The sequence below is a fragment of the Borostomias antarcticus genome (assembly GCF_949987555.1).
Source record: "Borostomias antarcticus genome assembly, chromosome: 24".
NCBI classification, from domain to species: Eukaryota; Metazoa; Chordata; class Actinopteri; order Stomiiformes; family Stomiidae; genus Borostomias; species Borostomias antarcticus.
The window spans coordinates 16,978,073-17,004,156 of record NC_140257.1 but is presented as its reverse complement, the minus strand read 5'-3'; the positions used below and the strand labels follow the sequence as shown (position 1 = coordinate 17,004,156).

Genomic DNA, 26,084 nt, shown 5'->3' with positions numbered 1-26,084 from the left:
AGCTCACAACCAGACACCAAGGGAAGGACATGTTCTTGTTTGAACTCACAACCAGACACCAAGGGAAGGACATGTTCTTGTTTGAGCTCACAATCAGACACCAAGGGAAGGACATGTTCTTGTTTGAGCTCACAACCAGACACCAAGGGAAGGACATGTTCTTGTTGGAGCTCACAACCAGACACCAAGGGAAGGACATGTTCTTGTTTGAACTCACAACCAGACACCAAGGGAAGGACATGTTCTTGTTAGAGCTCACAACCAGACACCAAGGGAAGGACATGTTCTTGTTAGAGCTCACAACCACACACCAAGGGAAGGACATGTTCTTGTTTGAACTCACAACCACACACCAAGGGAAGGACATGTTCTTGTTAGAGCTCACAACCACACACCAAGGGAAGGACATGTTCTTGAACTCACAACCAGACACCAAGGGAAGGACATGTTCTTGTTTGAACTCACAACCACACACCAAGGGAAGGACATGTTCTTGTTTGAACTCACAACCAGACACCAAGGGAAGGACATGTTCTTGTTTGAGCTCACAACCAGACACCAAGGGAAGGACATGTTCTTGTTTGAGCTCACAACCAGACACCAAGGGAAGGACATGTTCTTGTTTGAACTCACAACCACACACCAAGGGAAGGACATGTTCTTGTTAGAGCTCACAACCACACACCAAGGGAAGGACATGTTCTTGTTAGAGCTCACAACCAGACACCCAGGGAAGGACATGTTCTTGTTAGAGCCAAGTGAGAAGCTGGCAGTTTGACCTTAAAAAAAGTATAAATGTCACAGCTAGATATTCACACCATAGGAATCCTGCATGAACAAATTAGTAGGTCTACATACTGTGATGGGAATGAGTTATGGGACTCTGGACCAAGGTTATAATAGTTTTGCTTTTTTCATTAGTTTTTTATTTTTATATAGTTTTAACTTTTTGTTTTCAATTTCAGTTTAGTTTTGATTAGTTTTAAAGCAGGTTTGCTAGTTTAGTTTAGTTTTTATTTTTTGAAAATGCTTACTTTTAGTTTTTATTAGTTTCAGTATTAGTTTTATTTTTTTATTCTTCTGCACTAGCCTCATGAGACCATCCTGATCTCACAAGCTCATGTTGTTTCACTCCGTGTGAAACAAACCATCAGGCGCACGTCAGGTTACTCCTGCGCAGGGACACAGATAAAATAAAATGGAGGATGGATTTCATATCCACCCAAAAGACTAGGCTTATGTATGAAATGAAAAAGACTAAAAATAAGGACATTTTCTCAATAATTTTAGTTTATTTTAGTTAGTTTTGTAAACACACAATACAGTTTTAGTTAGTTATCGTTTTTTTGTAAAGTCTAGTTTTTATTTTTATTTCAGTTAACTGAAATGTTTTTTCACACCTAGTTTTAGTTTTTTAAGTTAGTTTTCGTTAACTATAATAACCTTGCTCTGGACTGAACATGGATTCACTGATTGACTGATTTGATTGGATTGAACACAGGTGGGACTGATTGAGATGTAAGCAGTCAAAAGACTGGTCGGATGAGATGCAAACAAGAAAAAACAGTAAGAGATAAAATTAAAAATATTTTAAAAAGTATGTCACACAGCACAATGGAGTCTGCATTAGCACTTTTATTCTGCAGGGATTTTTTCATGCGTGGGAAGTCAGACTTCCAAGGAAAAAGAAGAAGAAGATTCCTAATATTGGGAAGTTCAAGAGGGGTCAGGCTTCGGCTCCCCGGCCCTTAATAAGTATATATTACATTCAAGTTAACAGAACGTTCACTTCATAATTCATCCTGTCAAAAACCTCCAGACATGCCCGTAGGTAATGTTCATGCTTGAGGATCTGATTTTCTCAGTAGTTATGAAGGGGATGTATTTTAATGCAAAGGTTAAGAGTTCAAATCTCTCTTTTACCATCCTGCACGTGGGCTGAATATTTGCATTTTCCAGGATAAGTTCTGACACTTCTCACATAGCAGGAGTATTTCAGTGTAAATAACTAGACATGACAGGTGTGTTGCAAACTCCATCCACTACGCAGGCACATAGTAATGACACTCTTTGACCTCCAGGTGGCACTGTAATAATCAAGTTTACCTTTTCGCAATTATCTTGAAAGCGGTTCGGGCTGGAGTCAAAATTCTTTCTTTGTGTTTTCATTTCTCTTTGGAAATGTGCCCTCAGTCTCTGCTGCCCCTGTCTCTCACCGGTGGGGGTCAGTAGCCAGGTTCAGTCCTCAGAACTGTAAGAAACCATACAAATAAAGAAAAGACTCCCACACACTATCCTTGAAGCTGAACTTTTCAACCTGATGATGGTGTAGGACGGAAACGTTGTTGATTAAATGTTTTCTCTGCCAGTGAAGAGGACAGTGTGCAGGAGTCTTTTCTTTATTTCAGTCCTAAGAACTAAAAGTTGGTGCGTCTGTGCAGCGGCAGCAGGGGTAAAAACATACTACAACCCGCAACCACAAGGGGCAGTAAAGCACTGCTACAGTGAGGTTACTAGGCTTCTCTGACTATCTGGTAGCCGTTGTTTAGACTATAGCCTAATGTAGGCTGCGTTTCTCAGTTTGACCGGTCTGAATTGAACTGCTCTTTTGGATTAGCTACAGCAGAGACAGTAGCCGACATAAAATTGGTTATTGAAAGGGCTATCATTTTACCAACTGATCGGACTTCATTCATTATTTAGATTCAAACCCGGAAACTCGGAAATCCCACATGTTCAACCCCTATTTTCAACGATGCAGTCAGAGTAACGACACTACGATATACAATCAATAAAGAGCGCTAAACCAGTGAAGACTGATTGATTTGAAGCCGTATTGATCAGCTGGTGTGTCTGGTCTCTTGCAGGGATGGTGAACTACAGCGAGGTGTCGGGTTACCCCCTGGTCCAGAGGTGGAGGCTGCGCTCCGTCCTCTACCACGTCAAGCTCAACCAGTGGGTTCTCTCTCAAGGTAACCCTGCACCTCACCCAACACAACCCTCACCCTCGGCTTAGGTCTCTGTTCTCTACCACGTCAAGCTCAACCAGTGGGTTCTCTCTCAAGGTAACCCTGCATCTCACCCACACAACCCTCACCCTCGGCTTAGGTGAGGAAGAAACATCGGGTTATAAACTGAGTGACATATATTTGGATAAGGCATTGATACGACTGCCTATACAGTAGTATCTATTTATAATATTTTATTTTTCATTTTTTCTATTCTATTTAACGGTTGAATTCTTCATCAATTCATATAGTTCAGCGAGGGCACTAGACACTGTAATAGAAAGTGTACTGCAGTAAAAGTATTAGGATTGTGTCTTTTGGGAATGCGGCATTCATCTATTTAAAGTCCTTCACACACTCTTTAGCGTGGAGTCGAGTCAAAATGGGCCACACGATCAGGAAGTGAGGAAAGAAGTTTAGTCATGAAGTCTGGAGTTGAAACTTAGTCATGTGAACCAAGCCTGGAGTAGGAGCTCAGTCATGTGAACCAAGCCTGCAGTCTAGAGTAAGCATCTCCCATCTGCCCCGGCGCGCTGAGCTGATCCAGGCTCTCTGCGCTGTGATAGGCTGTCACCACCCAGGGCGCCGCGTCCCAACGAGACCCGCGCTTTCTGACAGGCACAAGAAGATGATTTCATGTATTTATTTTGGGGGGAGGCTAGGGAGGGAACTCACGCTTGTTTTTCCCAGCCCGATATTTCCCAGACTTATGCTGCTATTTAAATTGCAGAAGCCTGAACACCAATTATGATTCATCACAATTATATATACAGGCAATGTTCTCTGAATTGCAAAAATATATAATTTGTGAGAGCTGTGGCTTGTGGCTTCACTCCACCCGACCACAGGAGGGGGGTCTTGTCAGAGGCGTTTTAGTGTTGACGGGGAGAGTATGAGGGCCTTTGATCATTAGGACCGCTCACATTTATTTTGTTGCTATGCTATTTGCTAACGTTTTCATAAAAAAAAAAAAATCATGTGTGTATCCATAAATGTGTTTGCGCTGTCTCAGCGTGTGTGTGTGGAGTCAAGTGTGGACACAGATCTGACACCACTGATTCGTCAGCGGCCAGAACCAACCCAGCGCGTGACCACGCCCTTCTGGACTCCATCTCCTCAGTCTTATTACTAGAACCAGTTCCTCCCAGCAAACACGCAACGTCAGGGAGACGTTCAGATCATGTCTTAATAACGTCCGTCGGTCCAGAACCCCATTTGTACGTCTGCTGGACCCCTCAATATTCAAACGTCTGGCTTGGACCCCTCTAAGACGTCTGTGGACGTGCAGAACGGGTCCAATATCTGAACGTTAAAAAAAAACATTCATTCTGGCTCCTAATTGGATGTCTTTGGACGTCCGAAAAAGACAAAAAAGACGTCTTTTTGACGTGTCTTTGCTCAGTGGGCTTCTTCCTCTCCCTTCTTTTTTCCCCTCCTCTATGATAGGTCTTCATATTTCATCAGGAGCAGTGTGTGTGTGTGTGTGGGGGGGGGGGGAGGGTTAGTGATGTTTACCCCTGATATCCGGGCGCCATCTTTCCTCCCGAGCGCTCTGTCCTCCCCTCATGCCTGTTCCCTCATCATAACGTGGTCCTGGGAGAGGAGCACCAGGCTGGTTAATACAGGCGTTCTGCTATGATAGTGAGACGGTCCAAGTACTCTGACGGGATGTTTATTGTTTTCCTTTGATGGAGGAGGCCCTTGGTTTAATGTAAAGAGGTTCCTCGGAGCCTTGCCACCGGTTCCTACTGTAGAACAGGGATGTAATCTCATCGGTTCTCCGAGCAGAAGAGGCCATTACATCTCGAGTGTTACGACTCGTTTCAGTCTGAAGAACGAAGAGAGCGCGTTGTGTACAATCTGTTATTGCAGTAATGGCAGTAGATAACGGTAGAGCACTACTGTAACCACCATTATACGACTATAATATGTCTGTTATCACCGTATCAGGACATGAGCTCACAACTGAACGAGTCCTCACCTGTCATATAGGACATGAGCTAACTGAGGGAGTTCTCACCTGCCCTGCCCCCCCCCCTCATCATAACCTGCCCTGCCCCCCCCTCCCCCAGCTGACCTATCATAACCAGCCCTGCCCCCCCCCCACTCCCCCAGCTGACCTATCATAACCTGCCCTGCCCCCCCCCCTCCCCCAGCTGACCTATCATAACCAGCCCCGCCCCCTCTCTCTCCCAGCTGACCTATCATAACCAGCCCCGCCCCCTCTCTCTCCCAGCTGACCTTTCATAACCAGCCCCGCCCCCGCCCCTCCCCCAGCTGACCTATCATAACCAGCCCCGCCCCCTCTCTCTCCCAGCTGACCTATCATAACCAGCCCCGCCCCCTCTCTCCCCCAGCTGACCTATCATAACCAGCCCCGCCCCCCCCTCCCCCAGCTGACCTATCATAACCAGCCCCGCCCCCTCTCTCTCCCAGCTGACCTATCATAACCAGCCCCGCCCCCTCTCTCCCCCAGCTGACCTATCATAACCCTTTCTCCCCCACAGCCTTCAGCTCTGCTATCCACTCTCTGGACGGCGCCACCCTGCGCTCCGACTTCATGTCCATCCTCAGGGAGTTCGGGAACCACTTTGTCCAGGAGGCGGTGTACGGCTTCGAGGAGAGCTGCACCATCTGGTACCCCAACAAGCAGGTCCAGAGACAGCTGTGGCTCGAATACCAGGACATCAGCAAAGGTGAGCCAGGATTGGTCATAAACATTTCAATTGGTCCAGTGAAGTTTTTGGGGCTTTGGGATATGAACTAAAAATCCGATGTGGCTAGAACTTAATGGGTGTCTAAATGTGTTTTTTGAAAGATTCTAATTACTATAGCCCTATAAATATAATTTATGTGAAGTTTACACTCATAACTTGGAAAGTATATCCCCATGTGCTAGTCTTCCCCTGCTAGATCCACATCTGGCATCCTCTCTAGCTCTTTAATGTGAGGTTGAATGAGAGGCTGATAGCTCACAGGGCTCTGATATACTGAACATAACACCATCTGAGACATCTCCTTTAACCTCTACTTCAGTACCTCTCGGCATCTGGCCCGCAAACAAACGCATTTCAGTCCAATCACGCAGCACGACTGATTGCGAGATGAGAGTTCCTTTTTTCGTGAAATGCCAGCGCCTGTCTACCATCCATCTGGTTTAGCCGTGGTTGTTTTCACACCCGGTCAGCGTCTGATAAGTAATGGCCTCTCCCTCGTCAGCGTTCGGCTTCGGCGGGTCTCTTTGCCGTGGTTTCCTGTGCGGATAGACCACGTGTCGCTGCGTTTCAAGGATGCAGCCTCACATTTCACTGAGCCGTACCTTTGCTGACAGACGGCATTAAAAGACTGAGTTTCCCGCTCACATGAGAACTCCATTAGTCTTCCTTTTCTCTCTGACAGCAGTGGAGAGACACCGTTATACTTTTAGAAACCAGCTGTCGCGTTTCCATTTCCATCTCAGACATGCATACCTGTGACCCGAATACAGTAATGTTTCGGTTCAGGTGGTGTCCATCTATTTCCTGGAACTTTTTCTTTCATAAATGGAAAGTTGTGAAATGTTGTTGTTTGATTGATTTCTCTGAATCTCCTGCGCGCGGTTGTGTGGGTGGTGGAATGAGCCCTCTGGAGATAGTGATGATCCATATGGTCCTCCGCTCCAGATAGCACTGGGCTCTGTGCCGGGCCAGCTCATCTGTTTGACGGGTTCTAGTGGGTATTCAGCGGACATCCTAAGACTTATTTATACTTAGGTTTTGGGTAGATGGAGGTGGGTAGAGGTGTTGGGTAGATAGAGTTGTTGGGTAGTCAGAGGTGTTGGGTGGGTAGATGTGTTGGGTAGGTAGAGGTGTTGGGTAGATAGGGGTGTTGGGTAGGTAGAGGTGTTGGGTAGATAGAGGTGTTGGGTGGGTACAGGTGTTGGGTAGATAGGGGTGTTGGGTAGATAGGGGTGTTGGGTAGATAGAGGTATTGGGTGGGTACAGGTGTTGGGTAGATAGAGGTGTTGGGTAGATAGAGGTGTTGGGTGGGTACAGGTGTTGGGTAGATAGGGGTGTTGGGTAGATAGAGGTGTTGGGTGGGTACAGGTGTTTGTTGGGTACAGGTGTTGGGTAGATAGGGGTGTTGGGTAGATAGGGGTGTTGGGTAGATAGAGGTGTTGGGTAGATAGGGGTGTTGGGTGGGTACAGGTGTTTGTTGGGTACAGGTGTTGGGTAGATAGGGGTGTTGGGTAGATAGGGGTGTTGGGTGGGTAGAGGTGTTAGGTAGATAGAGGTGTTGGGTAGATAGGGGTGTTGGGTAGATAGGGGTGTTGGGTAGATAGGGGTGTTGGGTGGGTACAGGTGTTAGGTAGGTAGCGGTGTTGGCTAGGGCGATGTGGTGAAAAAGGGCTCCCTCATCGTAATCGCACACTTGTAAGGAATCTTGTCATATTGCCACGTCAGGTAGTTGGTGCAGAGTCTTCCAGAGTCCTGGCCCATGGAGTGTGTAGCGATGCATTTGTATCCTAATTATTTGGAATGACTTCATAAATCAGTGAATCCAGTGTAAGAGTTGTTTTTAATGACCCAACCAGGTGTGGAAATCCCAAACACAGGTGAGCCATCATTAACGCATCAGTCTGGTTTACAAAGGGATGACGAGCTACCATACATCATTAGTTTTCACCGCTCTGCATTCTTCAACCAGTTAAGGGTAGAAGGCAGGCAGGGAGTGAGGGAGGGAGGGAGGGAGGGAGGGAGGGAGGGAGAGAGGGAGGGAAGGAGTGATATCCTGCCTCGGTGATGGATGACGACAGCTCAGCTGGGTTAGAGTTTGAGAAGAGACAAGCCGTTGTGTGAGAGAGAATATTTACAGATTATCGCAGGAGACATTCTGCTGTCGTTCACGATAAACCAGAGTGGCATCTAGCGTGAGGGAGCATGTCCTGTACCAGCGCAACAACAACAACAACAGCTACAACAACAACAACAACAACAAAGTAAAGTGAAAATCAGCTATGTTTGAATTATTCCTCCAAAAGGGAAGGTCTGTCTGCCGGAGAGAGATACCGCTTGTGACCTCTGACACTTTGAATTAGATTGCATTCCGTCTCCCTCGAAGCCCGGCTGGCGCCCACGGAGTAGGTGTCCGGTAGTCATGTAACGTCAAGCGGATAGCTTTATTAACACAGACAAGCAGGCGAAGACAGAGCGTATGTATTCAATCAATCAATCAATCAAAGCTTTATTTGTATAGCGCATTTCATACCCAGAGGCAACACAATGCGCTATTCATCTGGAGCGGCTCGAGCGCTACGCTGCGCTGTTACGCTCGCTCAGGGCCAGGAGGATGAGGAGGAGGAGGAGGAAGAGGAGGAGGAAGAGGAGGAGGAGGAGGAGGAAGAGGGAAAGGAAAGCAGTCTGACTGATTAGCGGGTGACTGAACCCCCGCACCGGCCGCTAGGTGAGCGAACATTTACCACTTATCCAGGACATGACTCCCTCCCCTCCTCTCCTCCTCTCTCCCTCCCCTCCACACCGCTCCTCCCCTCCTCTCCCCCTCCCCTCCACACCCCTCCTCCCCTCCTCTCCCCCTCCCCTCCACACCCCTCCTCCCCTCCTCTCCCCCTCCCCTCCAAACCCCTCCTCCCCTCCTCTCCCCAGGTCTCCACCTGCCATAGCTCTCCCTGACAGGCAGGTCAGGGGTTAACGGCTCAGCATGGACAGGGTCCTGATGGGCCCGGCAGCCTCAGGGCGGGGGGGGGGGGGGGGGAGAGAGAGGTGAAGAGAGGGAGGGAAGGGAGGAGGGGAGAGGGGGGAGGGGGGTAGAGAGAGAGGTGAAGAGAGGGAGGGAAGGGATGAGGGGGGGGTCAGACCATAAGAAAGGAAGGAGCTCCCCACAGCACAGCAGGAGGGTAGAGGTGTTGGGTGGGTAGATGTGTTGGGTAGGTAGAGGTGTTGGGTGGGTAGAGGTGTTGGGTGGGTAGAGGTGTTGGGTAGATAGAGGTGTTGGGTAGGTAGAGGTGTTGGGTGGGTGGAGGTGTTGGGTATTCAGAGGTGTTGGGTAGGTAGAGGTGTTGGGTAGGTAGATGTGTTGGGTGGGTAGAGGTGTTGGGTAGGTAGAGGTGTTGGGTAGTCAGAGGTGTTGGATAGATAGAGGTGTTGGGTGGGTACAGGTGTTGGGTAGGTAGAGGTGTTGGGTAGGTAGAGGTGTTGGGTAGTCAGAGGTGTTGGATAGATAGAGGTGTTGGGTGGGTACAGGTGTTGGGTGGGTAGAGGTGTTGGGTGGGTAGAGGTGTTGGGTAGGTAGAGGTGTTGGGTAGTCAGAGGTGTTGGGTGGGTAGAGGTGTTGGGTAGGTAGAGGTGTTGGGTGGGTAGAGGTGTTGGGTAGGTAGAGGTGTTGGGTAGATAGAGGTGTTGGGTAGATAGAGGTGTTGGGTAGATAGAGGTGTTGGGTGGGTAGAGGTGTTGGGTGGATAGAGGTGTTGGGTAGGTAGAGGTGTTGGGTGGGTAGAGGTGTTGGGTAGGTAGAGGTGTTGGGTGGGTACAGGTGTTGGGTAGGTAGAGGTGTTGGGTAGTCAGAGGTGTTGGGTGGGTAGAGGTGTTGGGTAGGTAGAGGTGTTGGGTGGGTAGAGGTGTTGGGTAGGTAGAGGTGTTGGGTGGGTAGAGGTGTTGGGTAGAGGTGTTGGGTGGGTAGAGGTGTTGGGTAGTCAGAGGTGTTGGGTGGGTAGAGGTGTTGGGTAGTCAGAGGTGTTGGGTAGTCAGAGGTGTTGGGTGGGTAGAGGTGTTGGGTAGGTAGAGGTGTTGGGTAGGTAGAGGTGTTTGGTGGGTAGAAGTGTTGGGTGGGTAGAGGTGTTGGGTAGGTAGAGGTGTTGGGTGGGTAGAGGTGTTGGGTAGTCAGAGGTGTTGGGTAGGTAGAGGTGTTGGGTGGGTAGAGGTGTTGGGTAGGTAGAGGTGTTGGGTGGGTAGAGGTGTTGGGTAGGTAGAGGTGTTGGGTGGGTAGAGGTGTTGGGTAGTCAGAGGTGTTGGGTAGTCAGAGGTGTTGGGTGCGTAGAGGTGTTGGGTGGGTAGAGGTGTTGGGTGGGTAGAGGTGTTGGGTAGTCAGAGGTGTTGGGTGGGTAGAGGTGTTGGGTTGTCAGAGGTGTTGGGTAGTCAGAGGTGTTGGGTGCGTAGAGGTGTTGGGTGGGTAGAGGTGTTGGGTAGGTAGAGGTGTTGGGTGGGTAGAGGTGTTGGGTAGTCAGAGGTGTTGGGTAGTCAGAGGTGTTGGGTAGTCAGAGGTGTTGGGTAGGGGGTGTGCTGGAGCAGCAGGGTGGTGACCGTGTGCTTGCATACTCAGTTGCCAGACAATTATCCAGGAACACGGAGCAGATGTCCCCAAACTTGAGGTCATCTTCTGGGCTGGCCGTAGCAGAAGGCGAGGCCAATCTCCCTCATCAAACACACATAACCCTCCAGGGGCCGGGGCGAGCCTGCTGCAGGGCGCGCTGCCTGCTAGCAACTCCTGGCCTTTTCTGATACCAAGTGTTTGTGAAAACAAAATGTGTGAAAAGAATACGTTATGCTAGGCTGTGAAAAAAGACTCAGTGTGGCTAGTTCCAACCCACTGCACTATATACATACATTATCCCTTACATATTCAATACCATAATACATACACTATCCCTTACATATTCAATACCATAATACATACATTATCCCTTACATATTCAATACCATAATACATACATTATCCCTTACATATTCAATACCATAATACATACATTATCCCTTACATATTCAATACCATAATACATACATTATCCCTTACATATTCAATACCATAATACATACATTATCCCTTACATATTCAATACCATAATACATACATTATCCCTTTCATATTCAATACCATAATACATGCATTATCCCTTACATATTCAATACCATAATACATACATTATCCCTTACATATTCAATATCATAATACATACATTATCCCTTACATATTCAATACCATAATACATACATTATCCCTTACATATTCAATACCATAATACATACATTATCCCTTAAATATTCAATACCATAATACATAAATTATCCCTTTCATATTCAATACCATAATACATACATTATCCCTTACATATTCAAGACCATAATACATACATTATCCCTTACATATTCAAGACCATAATACAAACATTATCCCTTACATATTCAATACCATAATACATACATTATCCCTTACATATTCAATACCATAATACATACATTATCCCTTACATATTCAATACCATAATACATACATTATCCCTTACATATTCAAAACCATAATACATACATTATCCCTTACATATTCAGAACCCATGAGAGTGCAGACCTCCAGTCCTCATCCCTCATGTGATAATCCTGGTTTCCATGATGTCTGATCAACCCTCCACCCTCAGATGAAGACCGACTCTTTCATCTGAAGAGTCCACGGTCAGCCATGTTTGTCTGGCGTGGTCATCCCCTCCCTCCTGCGCTCGTTAGTCCGTCCAGAGCAGAGGATGGGCTCGAGCGGACAGGACATGGCTGCAGGATGTCAGCCCTGTCCGGGGGGTAATGTAGAGAAACGTTCGAGTGCGGCTCGTCCTTCAGTCGAAGGGCAGCACCTCTCAATACCCTCCGGACGCTGAGTTAACATAGATGAGCAAATAGGGGGTTTGTCCTTCACAAGGCTGCTGGTTGAACAATTTATAGTCTGTTCTTCTCCTTCCTGGCGTTGACTCTATCACTGTTCTCCAGCTGGAACCGGTTCTGCGCCGTTTCTGGATAAAAGATGAGAAATGTTCCTCCTCGAATGAATTTATTTTTTAGACCCAATTTAAATGTGAGTTGTCTGGTTCTTGAACAGTGTCTATCAGAAGTGTTGGTTGCAGTGTCGTATTTACAATGTAAAACCCCATTCATTCATGCAGTCTAACTTACTTACACTTACTTCCCAGATAAATAGCTTTAAACATTATTTTCTTTGCACATATATACACAGGAAACATAAAGTTTGGAAATGTGTGTTTGGTAGATTTTTACTCTGTTGTAACAAATGCTTCTTGGTAATAAATGTTATACCATTGGAAAGCCAGTTTATATCCCTTTGAAATGGTGGGCCAGGAACATGCATTTATGGGACGAGCAGCACAGCTGAGTTGTGGGGACCCCATGAAAAATGTGACACATCTTCTCTGCGAATGTCAAACAGCTTATTCTGCTGCTGCTATTGACTCTGGTTTGGTGGACTGGGTGATTGAAGTCTATCAAGGAACGGGCAGGTTGTTTAATGCCTAGTTAGGGCTGGACTTGACCCAGGCTCTGGTTAGTTAGGGCTGGACTGGACCTGGGCTCTGCTTGTTTAATGCCTAGTTAGGGCTGGACTGGACCTGGGCTCTGCTTGTTTAATGCCTAGTTAGGGCTGGACTGGACCTGGGCTCTGGTTAGTTAGGGATGGACTGGACCTAGGCTCTGTGACAAACACACGTGATGCAGAGTTCCAGGGTGCAACGTGCCCATTGTACCCAGGTGAGCTGTCTGTCTGGTGGTTAGCTAGTTAGCTAGCGAGCTGTCTGTCTGGTGGTTAGCTAGTTAGCTAGCGAGCTGATGTTACTGTAGCTTATGTGGCTGCCATCCTTCTCCTGCACAGCGCACCCAGATGAACAGCGGAGTGGAATTAACTGTAAATAGTTTTTGCCTGTGATCCCGGCTGGTGAAGATGTGTGAGGATGTTAAGGCTATTCATCACAAGCAGTTTAGTTGTTCATCTAACAGCGAACGGGTTTGATATTAATGTTTGATTTTGTGGGCGTGTAATTGTTGGCTATTAAGCAAGAGAGACTGTTCTTATTTGAGTTATTTTGATACTTCAATTTTAATACCTCCATGGACCAGTATTTGTATTAGCTAATTTTCAGCAGTTCATTCTGGTTTTGCCTGATCCACTCTCCAAGAGAACATCATTCTCCGTTACTGCATTGTGCATTTTTAGTTGTTGTCTAATGCAGGCCTGTAGCCAGCTTTGTGGAGGGGGGGGGGTTTGTATTTTTTTCCCAAAAGTGGACCGTATCATATCGGGGGGGGGGCTGGGGGCGGTGACAGATTATTTATGAATTGTTGAATTGTTGACGGGTGGGGGGGGGGGGGGGGGGGGGTGAACCTTTTCTCTTAAATTCTGGACCTTTGGTCTTAAATTCTGGAGCTTTGGTCGTGAGGGGGGGTTCGTTCGATCCACCCGATCCCCCCCCTGGCTCTGGGCCTGTAATGTAGCTGTGTGGCTTCGGACCTACGTCGGGCTCAGGCTGGGTGATTTCTGAACTTGTGGGGCTGAGGTAGGACCGGGCCAGAGCGCCACGGCCTTGGACCGGGCCAGAGCGCCACGGCCTTGGACCGGGCCAGAGCGCCACGGCCTTGGACCCGGCCAGAGCGCCACGGCCTTGGACCGCGCTGAGGCGGACATGTTGAAAGCCCCTGCGTGTAGCTGAGTGTGTGGATGCTGAGCATCCCCAGCGCTGCCAGGAAGGACGTCACAGTGATGTTCAGGGGACCAGCGGACGCCTGTAAAGGGTCAGGTGAGCCTGCCTAACATCTGGGGGAATGTGCTTGAGCGTTGGGACGGCTGTAGCTCAGGAGGTAGAGCGGCTCGTCCTGTGATCGGAGGGTCGGAGGTTCGAATCTCGCCTCCTCCTGTCCACATGTTGAAGTGTTTTTGGGGAAGACACTGAACCCCAAACTGCTCCCAAGGTCCAGGCGAGCACCTTGCATGGCAGCTGCAGCCATTGGTGTGTGAATGTGTGAATGAAAGGCCGTTGTAAAGCGCTTTGGATAGAAATAGAAGTGCTATACAGTAAAAGTGCAGTCCATTTACGATAGGCTTAATGTTCATGTACTTCATTAAGTGAGGATTACATTATGAGTCAAACTGTGTCTGAGTCTGCAGAGAGCCAGCAGATGGGTTGGTCCTCGTTAAAGATAGCATGTCTTGAAGAGTTGAACTTATTGTAGCTGGAGTCTAGTGTGATTTAATGAGGGCGTGGGACCAAAATAATGTTCCATCTCAGCTCCTTTTTAACTTGTCTTGTCTTGTTTGAGAAATGCCTACAAAGTCAACTGGGACATCATTCTCACAACGCCTTTTGAGCTGTGTAAACGCTATAATTGGCCATCTTTCTTCTGCTCGAGTCTGTTTTAATTACTGATTAAGGCACATCACTTATTATTGTCATTTGCCATGACGACTTGCGGAAATTGACTTGCGGAAATTAAAGACTAATCATCTTTTGAACTTCGGCAATCTCAGAAGTAGACCATCCAATTCTTCAAAAAGATCCAGTGAGGATTATCAACTTCAATGTAGAGAGACTGAAAATAGCTTTTGAATTCTAGTTCATGTCACTGCAGCTCTGGATAGATCCGGTTAGCAGATGAAATATCAGCAGCTGGTCTGTTACAGTGCCAAGGAGACCATTTTGACCATGACAAAACACAGTATTCCTCATACAATATTTACTAAATACTGTTGAATTCTGCAGTGGTGTTTTGCAGTAAACAACAACAACAGTATCACTGGGAAAAAAAAACCTGAATGCTAAGTCACGGTTTAATGTGTTAGAATGGACTTTCATGGCATTTCCAATCCACTTTGCATAATGTAATTGATTTTTCTGCTGTAGTAATCAATGCCTGCTGTTTCCTACTGGGGCTCACGCTAGTCAAGCCCCTCGCACACAGCCAGCGTGTTCGTCTTGTCTTGCTGTCAGCTCATTTTATTAGAAGTAAGATATCATGAAAAGGAGTCATGCTCTAAGTTAGGTAATACGTGATTGCATTTTGCAACAGATCAGGTTCATCGATGAAAAAAACAGCCAAACGAATGAAAAGTGTATGGGTTTGTGTGTGTGTGTGTGTGTGTGTGTGTGTGTGTGTGTGTGTGTGTGTGCTTGTTCTGTGTGTGTGTGTTCTCGCCCGGCCGTGCGCGTGTGTGCGATGGCGTGTGGCGACCAGTCGGTTCCATTGAACTGTTTCTGGTGCCGCAGTAAATGAGGAGCGATGAGATCACAGCAGGAGGCCTTTCATCAAGGCCACGAGTCATCAACATCATCCAGGGATCTGATTGGTTGACGAGCACTTTGAGCAACGCCATCATCACCATCCAGGGCTCTGATTGGTTGACACTGATCTATCGGCTGTGGGCTCAGCTCATCCTGGATGGATTCCATAGGAAAAGATAGGCGTATATACAATTTCACATGCATCATTTATACTTAAGTGCATCACTATTATTACCAGCGTATATATCCCTAGTCTGAGGTTGGGATGTCTGTTGATTTAAATAAATACAGTGTTGGGAAGGATCCAGACAGCCGTGAGGCGTCAGACAGGGTCTAGAAGGGAAGTGACACGGTTTTCAGCGTAGCTGGAGCGAACCCAACGTGTTCCCACGGGCGCGTCTGCTCTCGCTCCCTTGGTTCCCTCAGATCCACCACGGAGAACCATCAAACGGGACAAGGAACCAGTCTGTACCGAAGCACGTCAGGGAACCAGCACCCTTATCCTAGAACCCTTATCCTAGCACCCTTATCCTAGCACCCTTATCCTAGAACCCTTATCCTAGCACCCTTATCCTAGCACCCTTATCCTAGCACCCTTATCCTAGCACCCTTATCCTAGAACCCTTATCCTAGCACCCTTAACCTAGCACCCTAATCCTAGCACCCTTAACCCTAGCACCCTAATCCTAGCACCCTAATCCTAGCACCCTTATCCTAGCACTCTTATACTAGCACCCTTATCCTACCACCCTTATCCTACCACCCTTATACTAGCACCCTTATCCTAGCACCCTTATCCTACCACCCTTATCCTAGCACCCTAATCCTAGCACCCTTATCCTAGCACCCTTATCCTAGCACCCTTATCCTAGCACCCTTATCCTACCACCCTTATCCTACCACCCTTATACTAGCACCATTATCCTAGCACCCTTATCCTAGCACCCTTATCCTAGCACCCTTATCCTACCACCCTTATACTAGCACCCTTATCCTAGCACCCTTATCCTAGCACCCTAATCCTACCACCCTTATCCTAGCACCCTTATCCTAGCACCCTTATCCTAGCACCCGAATCCTAGCACCCTTATCCTAGCACCCTTATACTACCACCCTTATCCTAACACCCTTATCCTAGCACCCTTATAAAACCACCCTTATCCTAACACCCTTATCCTAGCACCCTTATCCTAGCACCCTTATACTACCACCCTTATCCTAACACCCTTATCCTAGCACCCTTATCCTACCACCCTTATCCTAGCACCCTTATCCTAGCACCCTAATCCTAGCATCCTTATCCTAGCACCCTTATCCTAGCACCCTTATCCTACCACCCTAATCCTAGCACCCTTATCCTAGCACCCTTATCCTAGCACCCTTATACTAGCACCCTTATCCTAGAACCCTTATCCTAGCACCCTTATACTAGCACCCTTATCCTAGCACCCTTATCCTAGCACCCTAATCCTAGCACCCTTATCCTAGCACCCTTATCCTAGCACCCTTATCCTAGCACCATTATCCTACCTGCCGAGCGTCTCATTCAGAACATCGTCTAATTGCACTGTGGTATGTGGATGATTTAAAGAGCAGAGGGCTGAAGAGAGAACCTTTTCCTCCCATGAAATGTTCAGTAATGTGAAGACAGGAGGCCGAAGCCTGGAGCCTGGGGGTTTCCTGCTCAAACCAGGCCGCTGTGACCCCCGATGAGGACAGCTTATCATCATCTTCATTAAGATGAAGGCAACCTGACCCTTCTCACAGACTGAGACGCTCGCAAAAACACATAGGAATGTGTGAATCCAGATCTAAGCTGCTATGCTACAAAATTGCCCCCTGCAGGCCAAGCTGAGTACTGCAGGCGTTCTGTATAAAAGAGAAAGGCAGTTTGCCGCTGGGATGAAGATGGCTTCAGATAGCCTTGAATAGTCCATTATATCCCTTCCTTATTACATTATACATTCATGAGGAAGATCCTGTTTGCTTAATTATTTTCTGTAGTTTATCCCTTTCTCTGAATAACCCTTCAAACTGTGAGAAGCTGCAGTCTAGACACACTCTCGTTTTCCATGGGGATTCATTAATCAATCGGTGCACGGCGTAGACATGATTCGTTAATCAATCATTGTTTCACGACTGCCGTGTCTATCAGCGCATCATCAGCCGGTTAAACATCTAAGAGCTGATCTGCGGTCAGTGGTCTGTCTGCCAGACTGGGAGAGGAAGCAGGAAGCGCTGGTCTGTGGTCAGTGGTCGGTCTGCCAGACTGGGAGAGGAAGCAGGAAGCGCTGGTCTGTGGTCAGTGGTCAGTCTGCCAGACTGGGAGAGGAAGCAGGAAGTGCTGGTCTGTGGTCGGTCTGCCAGACTGGGAGAGGAAGCAGGAAGCGCTGGTCTGTGGTCAGTGGTCGGTCTGCCAGACTGGGAGAGGAAGCAGGAAGCGCTGGTCTGTGGTCAGTGGTCAGTCTGCCAGACTGGGAGAGGAAGCAGGAAGTGCTGGTCTGTGGTCGGTCTGCCAGACTGGGAGAGGAAGCAGGAAGTGCTCATCTCTGAGCTCGCTGCTGAATCTGAACCACGGCGTCACGCTGGGAGCGCCAGATCTGGACTATGAATGAGGGCGAGGCTCAGAGAGGCATATACACACACACACACACACACGCACACACACACACACATAGACACGCGCACACGCACACACACACACACGCACACACACACACACACACACACAGACACACACACACACACACACACAGACACACACACACACACACACACACACAGACACACACACACACACACACAAGCACACACATACCGTCTCACACACACAAACACATTCACACACACACACACATACACACACACACACACAAACAGATCGGTTTCATCACAAGTTAGTTATTGATTCTGGCGTGACATGGACTTCCATCACCTGTGCCCAGTCAGGCAGGTCTGAAGAGACGGGGGGGGGGGGGGGGGGGGGCTCTGTGTGACGGGGGGTGACTGAGGCATGATGCTCAAAAACCCCAGGAACTGCCATCTTAGTGTTCCACAGATTGTGTCAGCGTGGAAGTTGCTGCAAAGAACGTCTCTATAATTGTAGCCACATCTGTTCTGCTGTCGGTGCTCACATGCTGATTGGTCTTCCCGGAGAGGGTGGGTGGAGCCAAGGTCAGGGGTGGAGCCACGCCAGGTGTGCACGGCATGCGCATTTCACATCACTCAGCCTCATTGGACACAATAATGTTTCAAACAGGATATGATTGGAAGTCGATTTGCGCACCTGGTTGTGCACCTGGTCTCATCCGAATCATCCATCAGTGTTTCTCAGTTGGCGTCAGTCTCGACGCAACCCCCCCCCCCCCCCCCCCCCCCTAACTAATCAAGAAGTACTACCACGATCCTCCCTCTTAAGCACCTATTGTATTTTAGATGTCTATTCTTGCACTTTGCCTTCAGCACTAGATTATGCTCTTAGTCAATTATTTTAGAAAGAAGATGCACTTCTGGCAAGTATTAGTACATTGGATTTTCCCACTTTAAATGTAATTATGTTAAGTCGCTTCGGATAAAAGCGTCTGCTAAATGACTGAAATGTAATGTAATGTATTATGACATAATGGGAAACTAGCTTTAGACCCTAAAGTCTCAATAGTTCAGAACGGTGTGCCTTTATTGTGGTAAACGTGTCCATAAAGGTTGCATGGACTATTCTAGAAGGTTTAACTAATTCACCTTGTACTGATCTGGTCCAGGGGATTTCCTGTCTAATTAATTGTGTTCCTGTTCCCTCCAATGCGCATCGGATTCAAATCACCCAGAGATCACTGAGATTGAACCGCTGAGAGAGGTGATGGGAATACCAATGACAGAGACACAGACCCACGACAGCCCGACGAGGGGGGCGGGTTCTAGGACCTGGGGGAGAAGCAGGCAGTGGGACAGGAAGTGAGAACACACACGTGGAGAATACTGAATACAGCCTGCTGTCATAGACTCAGGATATCATGGGTGGTTGATGGGAGCTGTAGGGTCAGAGGTGATTTTTCAGCTGACGGTGTCGGAGCAGATCTGACCGTCTCTTCTTCAGGGGATCACTGTCAAGTAGAGATGTGCCTAGAGCTCCTCCACCGGTCCAACGCCACGTCTCCTACCTCGCTGTCTGCAGGGCCAGTACGCACACCTGGTTCTGTGATGTACCGTCTTGTGTGTGTGTTTTACCTGAATAAACACAAGGTGGAAATCTGGGACACGGACACCTGCATACAGGGCTCTAGACTGCTGGATGCAGACTGGTAGGAGGTGAGATGGTTACTGATTATGCTGAATTATAAGGAGTGAAAAGGAGAGATTCATCCTACATACACCCCCGTGGGATGGTGGGCTTTAGAGTGACGATAAGGACCAGCGATGCCGAGTCGATTCCAAACACTCAGCTTCACAGGGTCCCGTGCACCCCTAGCGCTCCGACCTCAGGGTCCCGACACCCCCAGCGCTCCGACCTCAGGGTCCCGTCACCCCCAGCGCTCCGACCTCGGGGTCCCGTCACCCCCAGCGCTCCGACCTCGGGGTCCCGTCACCCCCAGCGCTCCGACCTCGGGGTCCAGGCACCCCCAGCGCTCCGACCTCGGGGTCACGTCACCCCCAGCGCTCCGACCTCGGCGTCCCGGCATCCCCAGCCCTCCAACCTCGGGGTCCGTGCACCCCCAGCGCTCCGACCTCAGGGTCCCTTCACCCCCAGCGCTCCGACCTCGGGGTCCGTTTGAGAGAAATCCTCAGACACCCAGGAGGCCCTGAGGAGCCTCGGCCGCCCCATCCTCTCTATCGATCCCCTCCGTCCCCACCCCCCCCGCCCCCCCCCCCCTCATCCTCTCTATCGATCCCCTCCGTACCAACTTTTTTCAACTGCAAAAAAAAGCCTAGAGCTCACGGCGCTGTAGCGCTAAAAAGCTCTTGGAACACAGCTCTCGTCTCTATAGCGCCCTAGAGATCATTACCCATTGTAAACAACGAGAAAACAGCGCCAGCTCTAAAATACAGCTCCTCGGTGGACACGCACCCTTAGAACGACCCGTCCAAGGAGACAGGGCCGAGAGAGACATGAAGGGTTAGAACGGACCCGTCCAGTGGGGGTCAGATGTGTCCCCCGGGCCCTGGGAGAGAGCTGGGCCGGGGGTCAGGTACGGTAGCACGCCGGCTCAGAGGCTGGGTCTGGGTCTCAGAGGTCCGTAGCGCTCCGTGTCTCCGCTGGGGAGCGGGTTCACCTTGCCCGCGGATGTTATGTTTCATATTTATGTTTCATATTTCCCTCAGAGCACCCTGGGGTCTGCTGCCCTCGCATTGATTAGCTGGTGCAAAAGAACGATGGCGGAACCGCTGCCCAGAGTTGGATCAGAGCTGAACCAGAGCTGAACCAGAGCTGGACCAGAGCTGAACCAGAGCTGGACCAGAGCTGGACCAGAGCTGAACCAGAGCTGAACCAGAGCTGGACCAGAGCTGAACCAGAGCTGGACCAGAGCTGGACCAGAGCTGGATCAGAGTTGGACCAGAGCTGGACCAGAGCTGAACCAGAGCTGAACTAGAGCTGGACCAGAGCTGGATCAGAGTTGGATCAGAGCTGAACCAGAGCTGGACCAGAGTTGGACCAGAGCTGGACCAGAGCTGGACCAGAGCTGGACCAGAGCTGGATCAGAGCTGGACCAGAGCTGGACCAGAGCTGGACCAGAGCTGGATCAGAGCTGGACCAGAGCTAGACCAGAGTTGGACCACAGCTGAACCAGAGCTGGACCAGAGCTGGACAGTATCTCCAGGCCTGTGTCTCTGGCTTCCATCCTCATCAGGAGGATCATATAAATATACAGGAGAACTGACAAACAATGCCTCTTCATCGTCTACTAGTCACATCATTATAAGTAAGACTCATGCTGAGGACTGCCTAAAAAATATTGGTTGAATCTTTGCATGCGGGGGGTGGGGGTGGGGGGTGGGGGGTAGCCTAGGTCACATGCCGTTATCGAGGGGCACCTTGTAGCAAGTGAGTCCACAGAGATATATTTATCTTAATAGATGAACCTCAGGTTTTATTTGAAAATAAAAGCCAACATTTCCCCATTAATGAACATCGAAAACAGTAAGTCCTCAGGTGGGCAATGATGTGATGAAGCTGAACGTGGATGTGATGAAGGCTGTGGGCCTCGGGACTCTCAGCAGAGAGGGGTGTCCTGGTGGAGCTGGAGTCCATTACGACCAACGGTAAACATGTCAGACAGAAGAGCGATCCAGAGCAGCCAAGCATACAGTATACACACTCTCACACACTCTCACACACTCTCCTCCAGCGGCACGTCCAAACTAATCCTCTCATAGACTGGCTTCAACGTGTACTGCCTCGGGGTTACACAATATTCTACAACGTTGATGAAATTCCCACTACTCTGGTTTTAGTGAACATCTCTAGGTGCTACCTAGTCTGACTCGACGGATGGAGGTTTTGGGGATAAACCTCACTTGTTTATTGCTGCCCAATCAGATTCAACAACCTGGCAACCTCTCCGCTGGAGATAATTGTGATAGGTTTAAATAATCCCCCATCCTCGAATGGTAATGAGTCCAGCCAGACCTTTCTCCAGAGCTGTGTGTGGAGCTAGGTCTGTGTAGATAGGTCTGTGTAGATAGGTCTGTGGTCTAGGTCTGTGGAGATAGGTCTGTGGAGATAGGTCTGTGGTCTAGGTCTGTGGAGATAGGTCTGTGTAGATAGGTCTGTGGAGATAGGTCTATGGAGATAGGTCTGTGGAGATAGGTCTGTGGAGATAGGTCTGTGGAGATAGGTCTGTGGTCTAGGTCTATGGAGATAGGTCTATGGAGATAGATCTGTGGAGATAGGTCTGTGGAGATAGGTCTGTGGAGATAGGTCTATGGAGATAGGTCTGTGGAGATAGGTCTTTGGTCTTGGTCTGTGGAGATAGTTCTGTGGTCTAGGTCTATGGAGATAGGTCTGTAGAGATAGGTCTATGGAGATAGGTCTGTGGTCTAGGTCTGTAGAGATAGGTCTATGGAGATAGGTCTATGGAGATAGGTCTGTGGAGATAGGTCTGTGGTCTAGGTCTGTGGAGATGGGTCTATGGAGATAGGTCTATGGAGATAGGTCTATGGAGATAGGTCTGTGGAGATAGGTCTGTGGAGATAGGTCTGTGGAGATAGGTCTTTGGTCTTGGTCTGTGGAGATAGTTCTGTGGTCTAGGTCTATGGAGATAGGTCTGTGGAGATAGGTCTATGGAGATAGGTCTGGCTGTGTGAGACTAGGTGCTAGGCTTGTTCTAGGTGCTGTTTGAAGGGTCCCATTGACTAAATGCTGGAGAAATCGAAGCTAACTACACGGCCCCACAGAGCGACAGTAACACCCGTACAAAACGCTCTTTAAGGAAAACTAGTTGATACTCAACCTCGGCCATGACTCGGACACACCTCTGGGCAGCTGGGGTGGCGGTGTTGAGTGGCGTGAGTCCCGTGGTGCGGTGGTATAGCCGGCTGAAGCCGTGTTGATGTCAGGGGGTCAGGCGTTGGGGGCCTGGGAGGGACCAGCGGGTAGCTGAGGCCGGAACAAGTGACACTGACGAGCAACGCTGTGACACCTGTTACCTTTAAACAGTCCACTTTATTCCGCTTTGACGATCTGTTGACTCATATAGATTGTTCTGAATACATAAATAGGTCTTAGAGTAATTGTCTTACGTGACTAATTATTTTGTCCTTTCTAGGCTGCCTTAAAAATAAATAAAAAACTCCCATTAGGCATTACTGCGCTGATTAAACGTGTCCTCGTTTCCTCACAAAGCCATGTGGTAATGAACTGAGTCACGTTAGATGAATGGATAAGCAGACTAATTGCATAAACCTTTTAATTGGATGCATATTGTCATGCCTGACCATTGTTATTGCATCATAAATTCAAGTTGATGAGGGCGGCGTCGCTACGAGGTCACATTACAGGCAGCGACATGAAAAACGAATAGGCTAACAAGTAAAGGAGGAGGTGGGAGGGAGTGGCTCCTGGTCCCGGCCTGCTCTCGCACGGCACCGTGGGTAATCAGGTTTAATCCTCGCCGGCGGCCCGAGGCGCACGCCACACCACGCCGCCCGCCCGGGAGTTTCATCAGCCGACACTTAATTACCTCAGAGAAGTCGTCAATCTCCGCTAATTAAAACTTTGTCCCGACATTCCGCCGCGCGCTGGGGGGGTTGAGCCGGGGCGTTGTGTCTTGTTTCCGACCGAACGCCACCTCATAGCTCTTTGTCTGAGTCAGGGTTAGATGTGTTGAGTCGGCGGGGGATTTCGGAACGGCGTGCGTCTCTGTTAGCGGCCGTTGACAGGATGAGGGGCAGCTGCCGGGGGGAAGGCAGTGGGACGCGACGTCGCTGACATTACTCCGCCTTGTGACCCCTCTACCCCCCCCCCCCCCGCCCCCCGCCTGCTGCACTCCCCTAACCAGGAAGCGTCAACAGGAAGTGGGCCCGGTAACGATGCATCCTGGCGCTCTGCGTAGGCGCTGATGGCCATCTGGAGGACTCACAGCTGATTGGCTGAGACTCGGAGTTGAGTGCTCCTATCAAGGGAACTGCAATATAACACGATGGAACTGGTTCAACTCGCTTGTGATTCGCCTGTTTGTCGTGTAAAATGGCCCCATTCTTCCCGTCAACCGGTGGCCCCAGACGCTTGCAGACACAAATTTGGAACTCGGGTTTATGAACAAACGTTCTAATAATAACAACTAGAGCGAAATCTCAGAGTTGGGGTTATGAAACGGTGAATGGCCCAACGCTGTACAGTAGCTGTGAAGACATTTACAATTCCCGTTCTTGATGAATTCTTCAAAGAATGGATGGGCGTGGGTCATTAAGCCCACAGGATGGCGAACAGCAGGGCATGGCGGTCTGCACGCCGTCGTTATCCTCTCTGCCGCTGTCCATCAGCGGGTGGCGGCGCTCGTTACGCGTCTCCAGGCGGGCCGGCCCCCCTCGTTAGACCCGGGCGTCTGCTGTGTCGTGTTAATTCAGTCGGGGTCCCTCGGCGCCGCGCTCCGCTGACAGCCTGGCCGCTTCCTCGCCACGGACAGCAGGCCCGCCGCCACGCCTCGGCCACGCCTCCGCGTTATCGCCAAGGTTAAGCGCCACGCGTTGGAGCTCGTGAGGTTCACTGCTCCGCCCCGTTCGCCGCTCTCTAAACCTACTGGCCGTCTCCGCCTCCGACGACATGATCACGACCTGACATTTAAGGGCATTCGTCAGTCATTAAACATTAACACCCTGACTGTAATAAATACAGGAAGCATCACCACTGCTGGGCGTGTTTGAGTGTATGGTAATGTTGGTGGCGATGTTTTGGTCCCCCATCAACCCCCCCCCCCCCCCCCCCCCCACCACCACCACCCTGACACCAGAGAGGGGGATGCCCCCCCCCCCGCCCCCCAGCCCTGGCGCGAGAGGAAGATGGCGTCGGCAGAGCGCCGTACCGCCAGCTCTCTCAGCGGTGTCACCTGAGGATAATATCCTGCTGAGAACACACATCATTTATTACTGAGAATCTAATCACCCCTTCAAATGGGCTCCAATGGAACTCATTAGCCAGTTTGATGAAGATCAGCCCAGACAATAAAGAGAGAGAGAGAGAGGGAGAGAGAGAGAGGGAGAGAGAGGGGGGGAGAGCTAGAGAGAGAGGGAGAGAGAGAGAAAGGGAGAGAGGGGGGAGAGCTAGAGAGAGAGTGAGGGAGAGAGAAAGAGATGGACAGAGAGATAGAGAGAGAGAGAGAAAAGGAACGAGATAACTGATTTCCTGTTGACGATGTGTATCTCAGAACGACATTGGGCCTCATTCACCAGTTGTGTTTACAAAGGATCTCCTTCTTAAACCCTTAAATTACAGTCTGCTGGTTCTGACATTCACCAATGATTTCTCATTTGGGATTTGTTTGTAGGTAAGAACAGAATCGACACACTTGAGTACGCATATGTTTGTGCAAAATAATTGGTTATTGTGCTTCCTTCAATTCTACAGTTTTGTAATATTATAGACATTGGGCCTCATTCACCAACGAAGTAAAGAGGTTCTTAAGAAGCATTTCTTCTTAAACTGTACTTACGCCGTTTCTAAGAAGATTCTGGCATTCACCAATGGTTTCTCATCTGGGATTTGTTCTCAGCTAAGAACAGAATATAGGAACACTGAATAGCAGTGGCAAGTCGGCCATTTGAGTGCGGAAATGTAGACTATGCAAAATTGGTGATTGCGGTTACCTCAAATCTACAGTTGGATGATATATGATTTAAATGCAATTATATTTGCATAATTCCCAATAACGTGTCCTAATCATAACCATAATTTCCATTGTAAACGTGTGCGTCAGAATATCTGATATATCATAGTTTAAATCATTTCGCTCCGAATTGCTTGTTACTCGTGTTGATCTTGAAGATGTAGATAAAATATTTAGATTGTGTGTTAATTTGTGATTTTGGTATAAATTAATGAGTGTTTTGTTTTAATTCTTTGACCGTTCTGCAAAAGAGCCGTGAGATTTCGCTGTATAGGCCTACATATAATAGCCTACCAACAAATCCATGACCATTTCATCATTTGGTGATTGCGGTCACCTCAATTTTGCGTTGCTCCAGCACGCTGTGCGCATGCGTGCTGGAGCAAGTGGGGAAGCTATTTCGTTTCTAAAGACGTTTCTAAATATCATATTACAGAGGCATGTGAAAAACCACAACAAGCCTACGCTCTATGTAAGTACAACTAGCGATTCATAAAGACAGATTGATGAAAACAACCATTTCGCGGCAGAAAATAGATTTTTTAGAAGCTGCATTCTCAGTGCCCCGTCAGCCGCCATTACATGGATATACTGGCTCGCGCTGGATTTAAAATTTCTTCTACAGGCCTCCGAATTACACCAAAGTTATCTCGGTGAGTCAAACGTCTTATAATATGCCGTAAATAAGGTCCAGGTTGTCAAAAACGAGCATTGTCCTTTAAC

At 48.8% G+C, this 26,084-nt stretch overlaps 1 protein-coding gene across 1 annotated transcript in view; it reads left to right on the top strand.

Moving 5' to 3' along the window:
* astn1 (astrotactin 1) overlaps positions 1 to 26,084 on the top strand; it is a gene marked incomplete at both ends in the record, with an annotated part of 224,595 nt that overhangs the window by 138,208 nt on the left and 60,303 nt on the right. The window contains 2 exons of the mRNA XM_084458037.1: positions 2,868 to 2,972; positions 5,516 to 5,704. Coding sequence (XP_084314163.1) covers positions 2,868 to 2,972; positions 5,516 to 5,704 — 294 coding nt within the window. The remainder of the gene's footprint in view (positions 1 to 2,867; positions 2,973 to 5,515; positions 5,705 to 26,084) is intronic.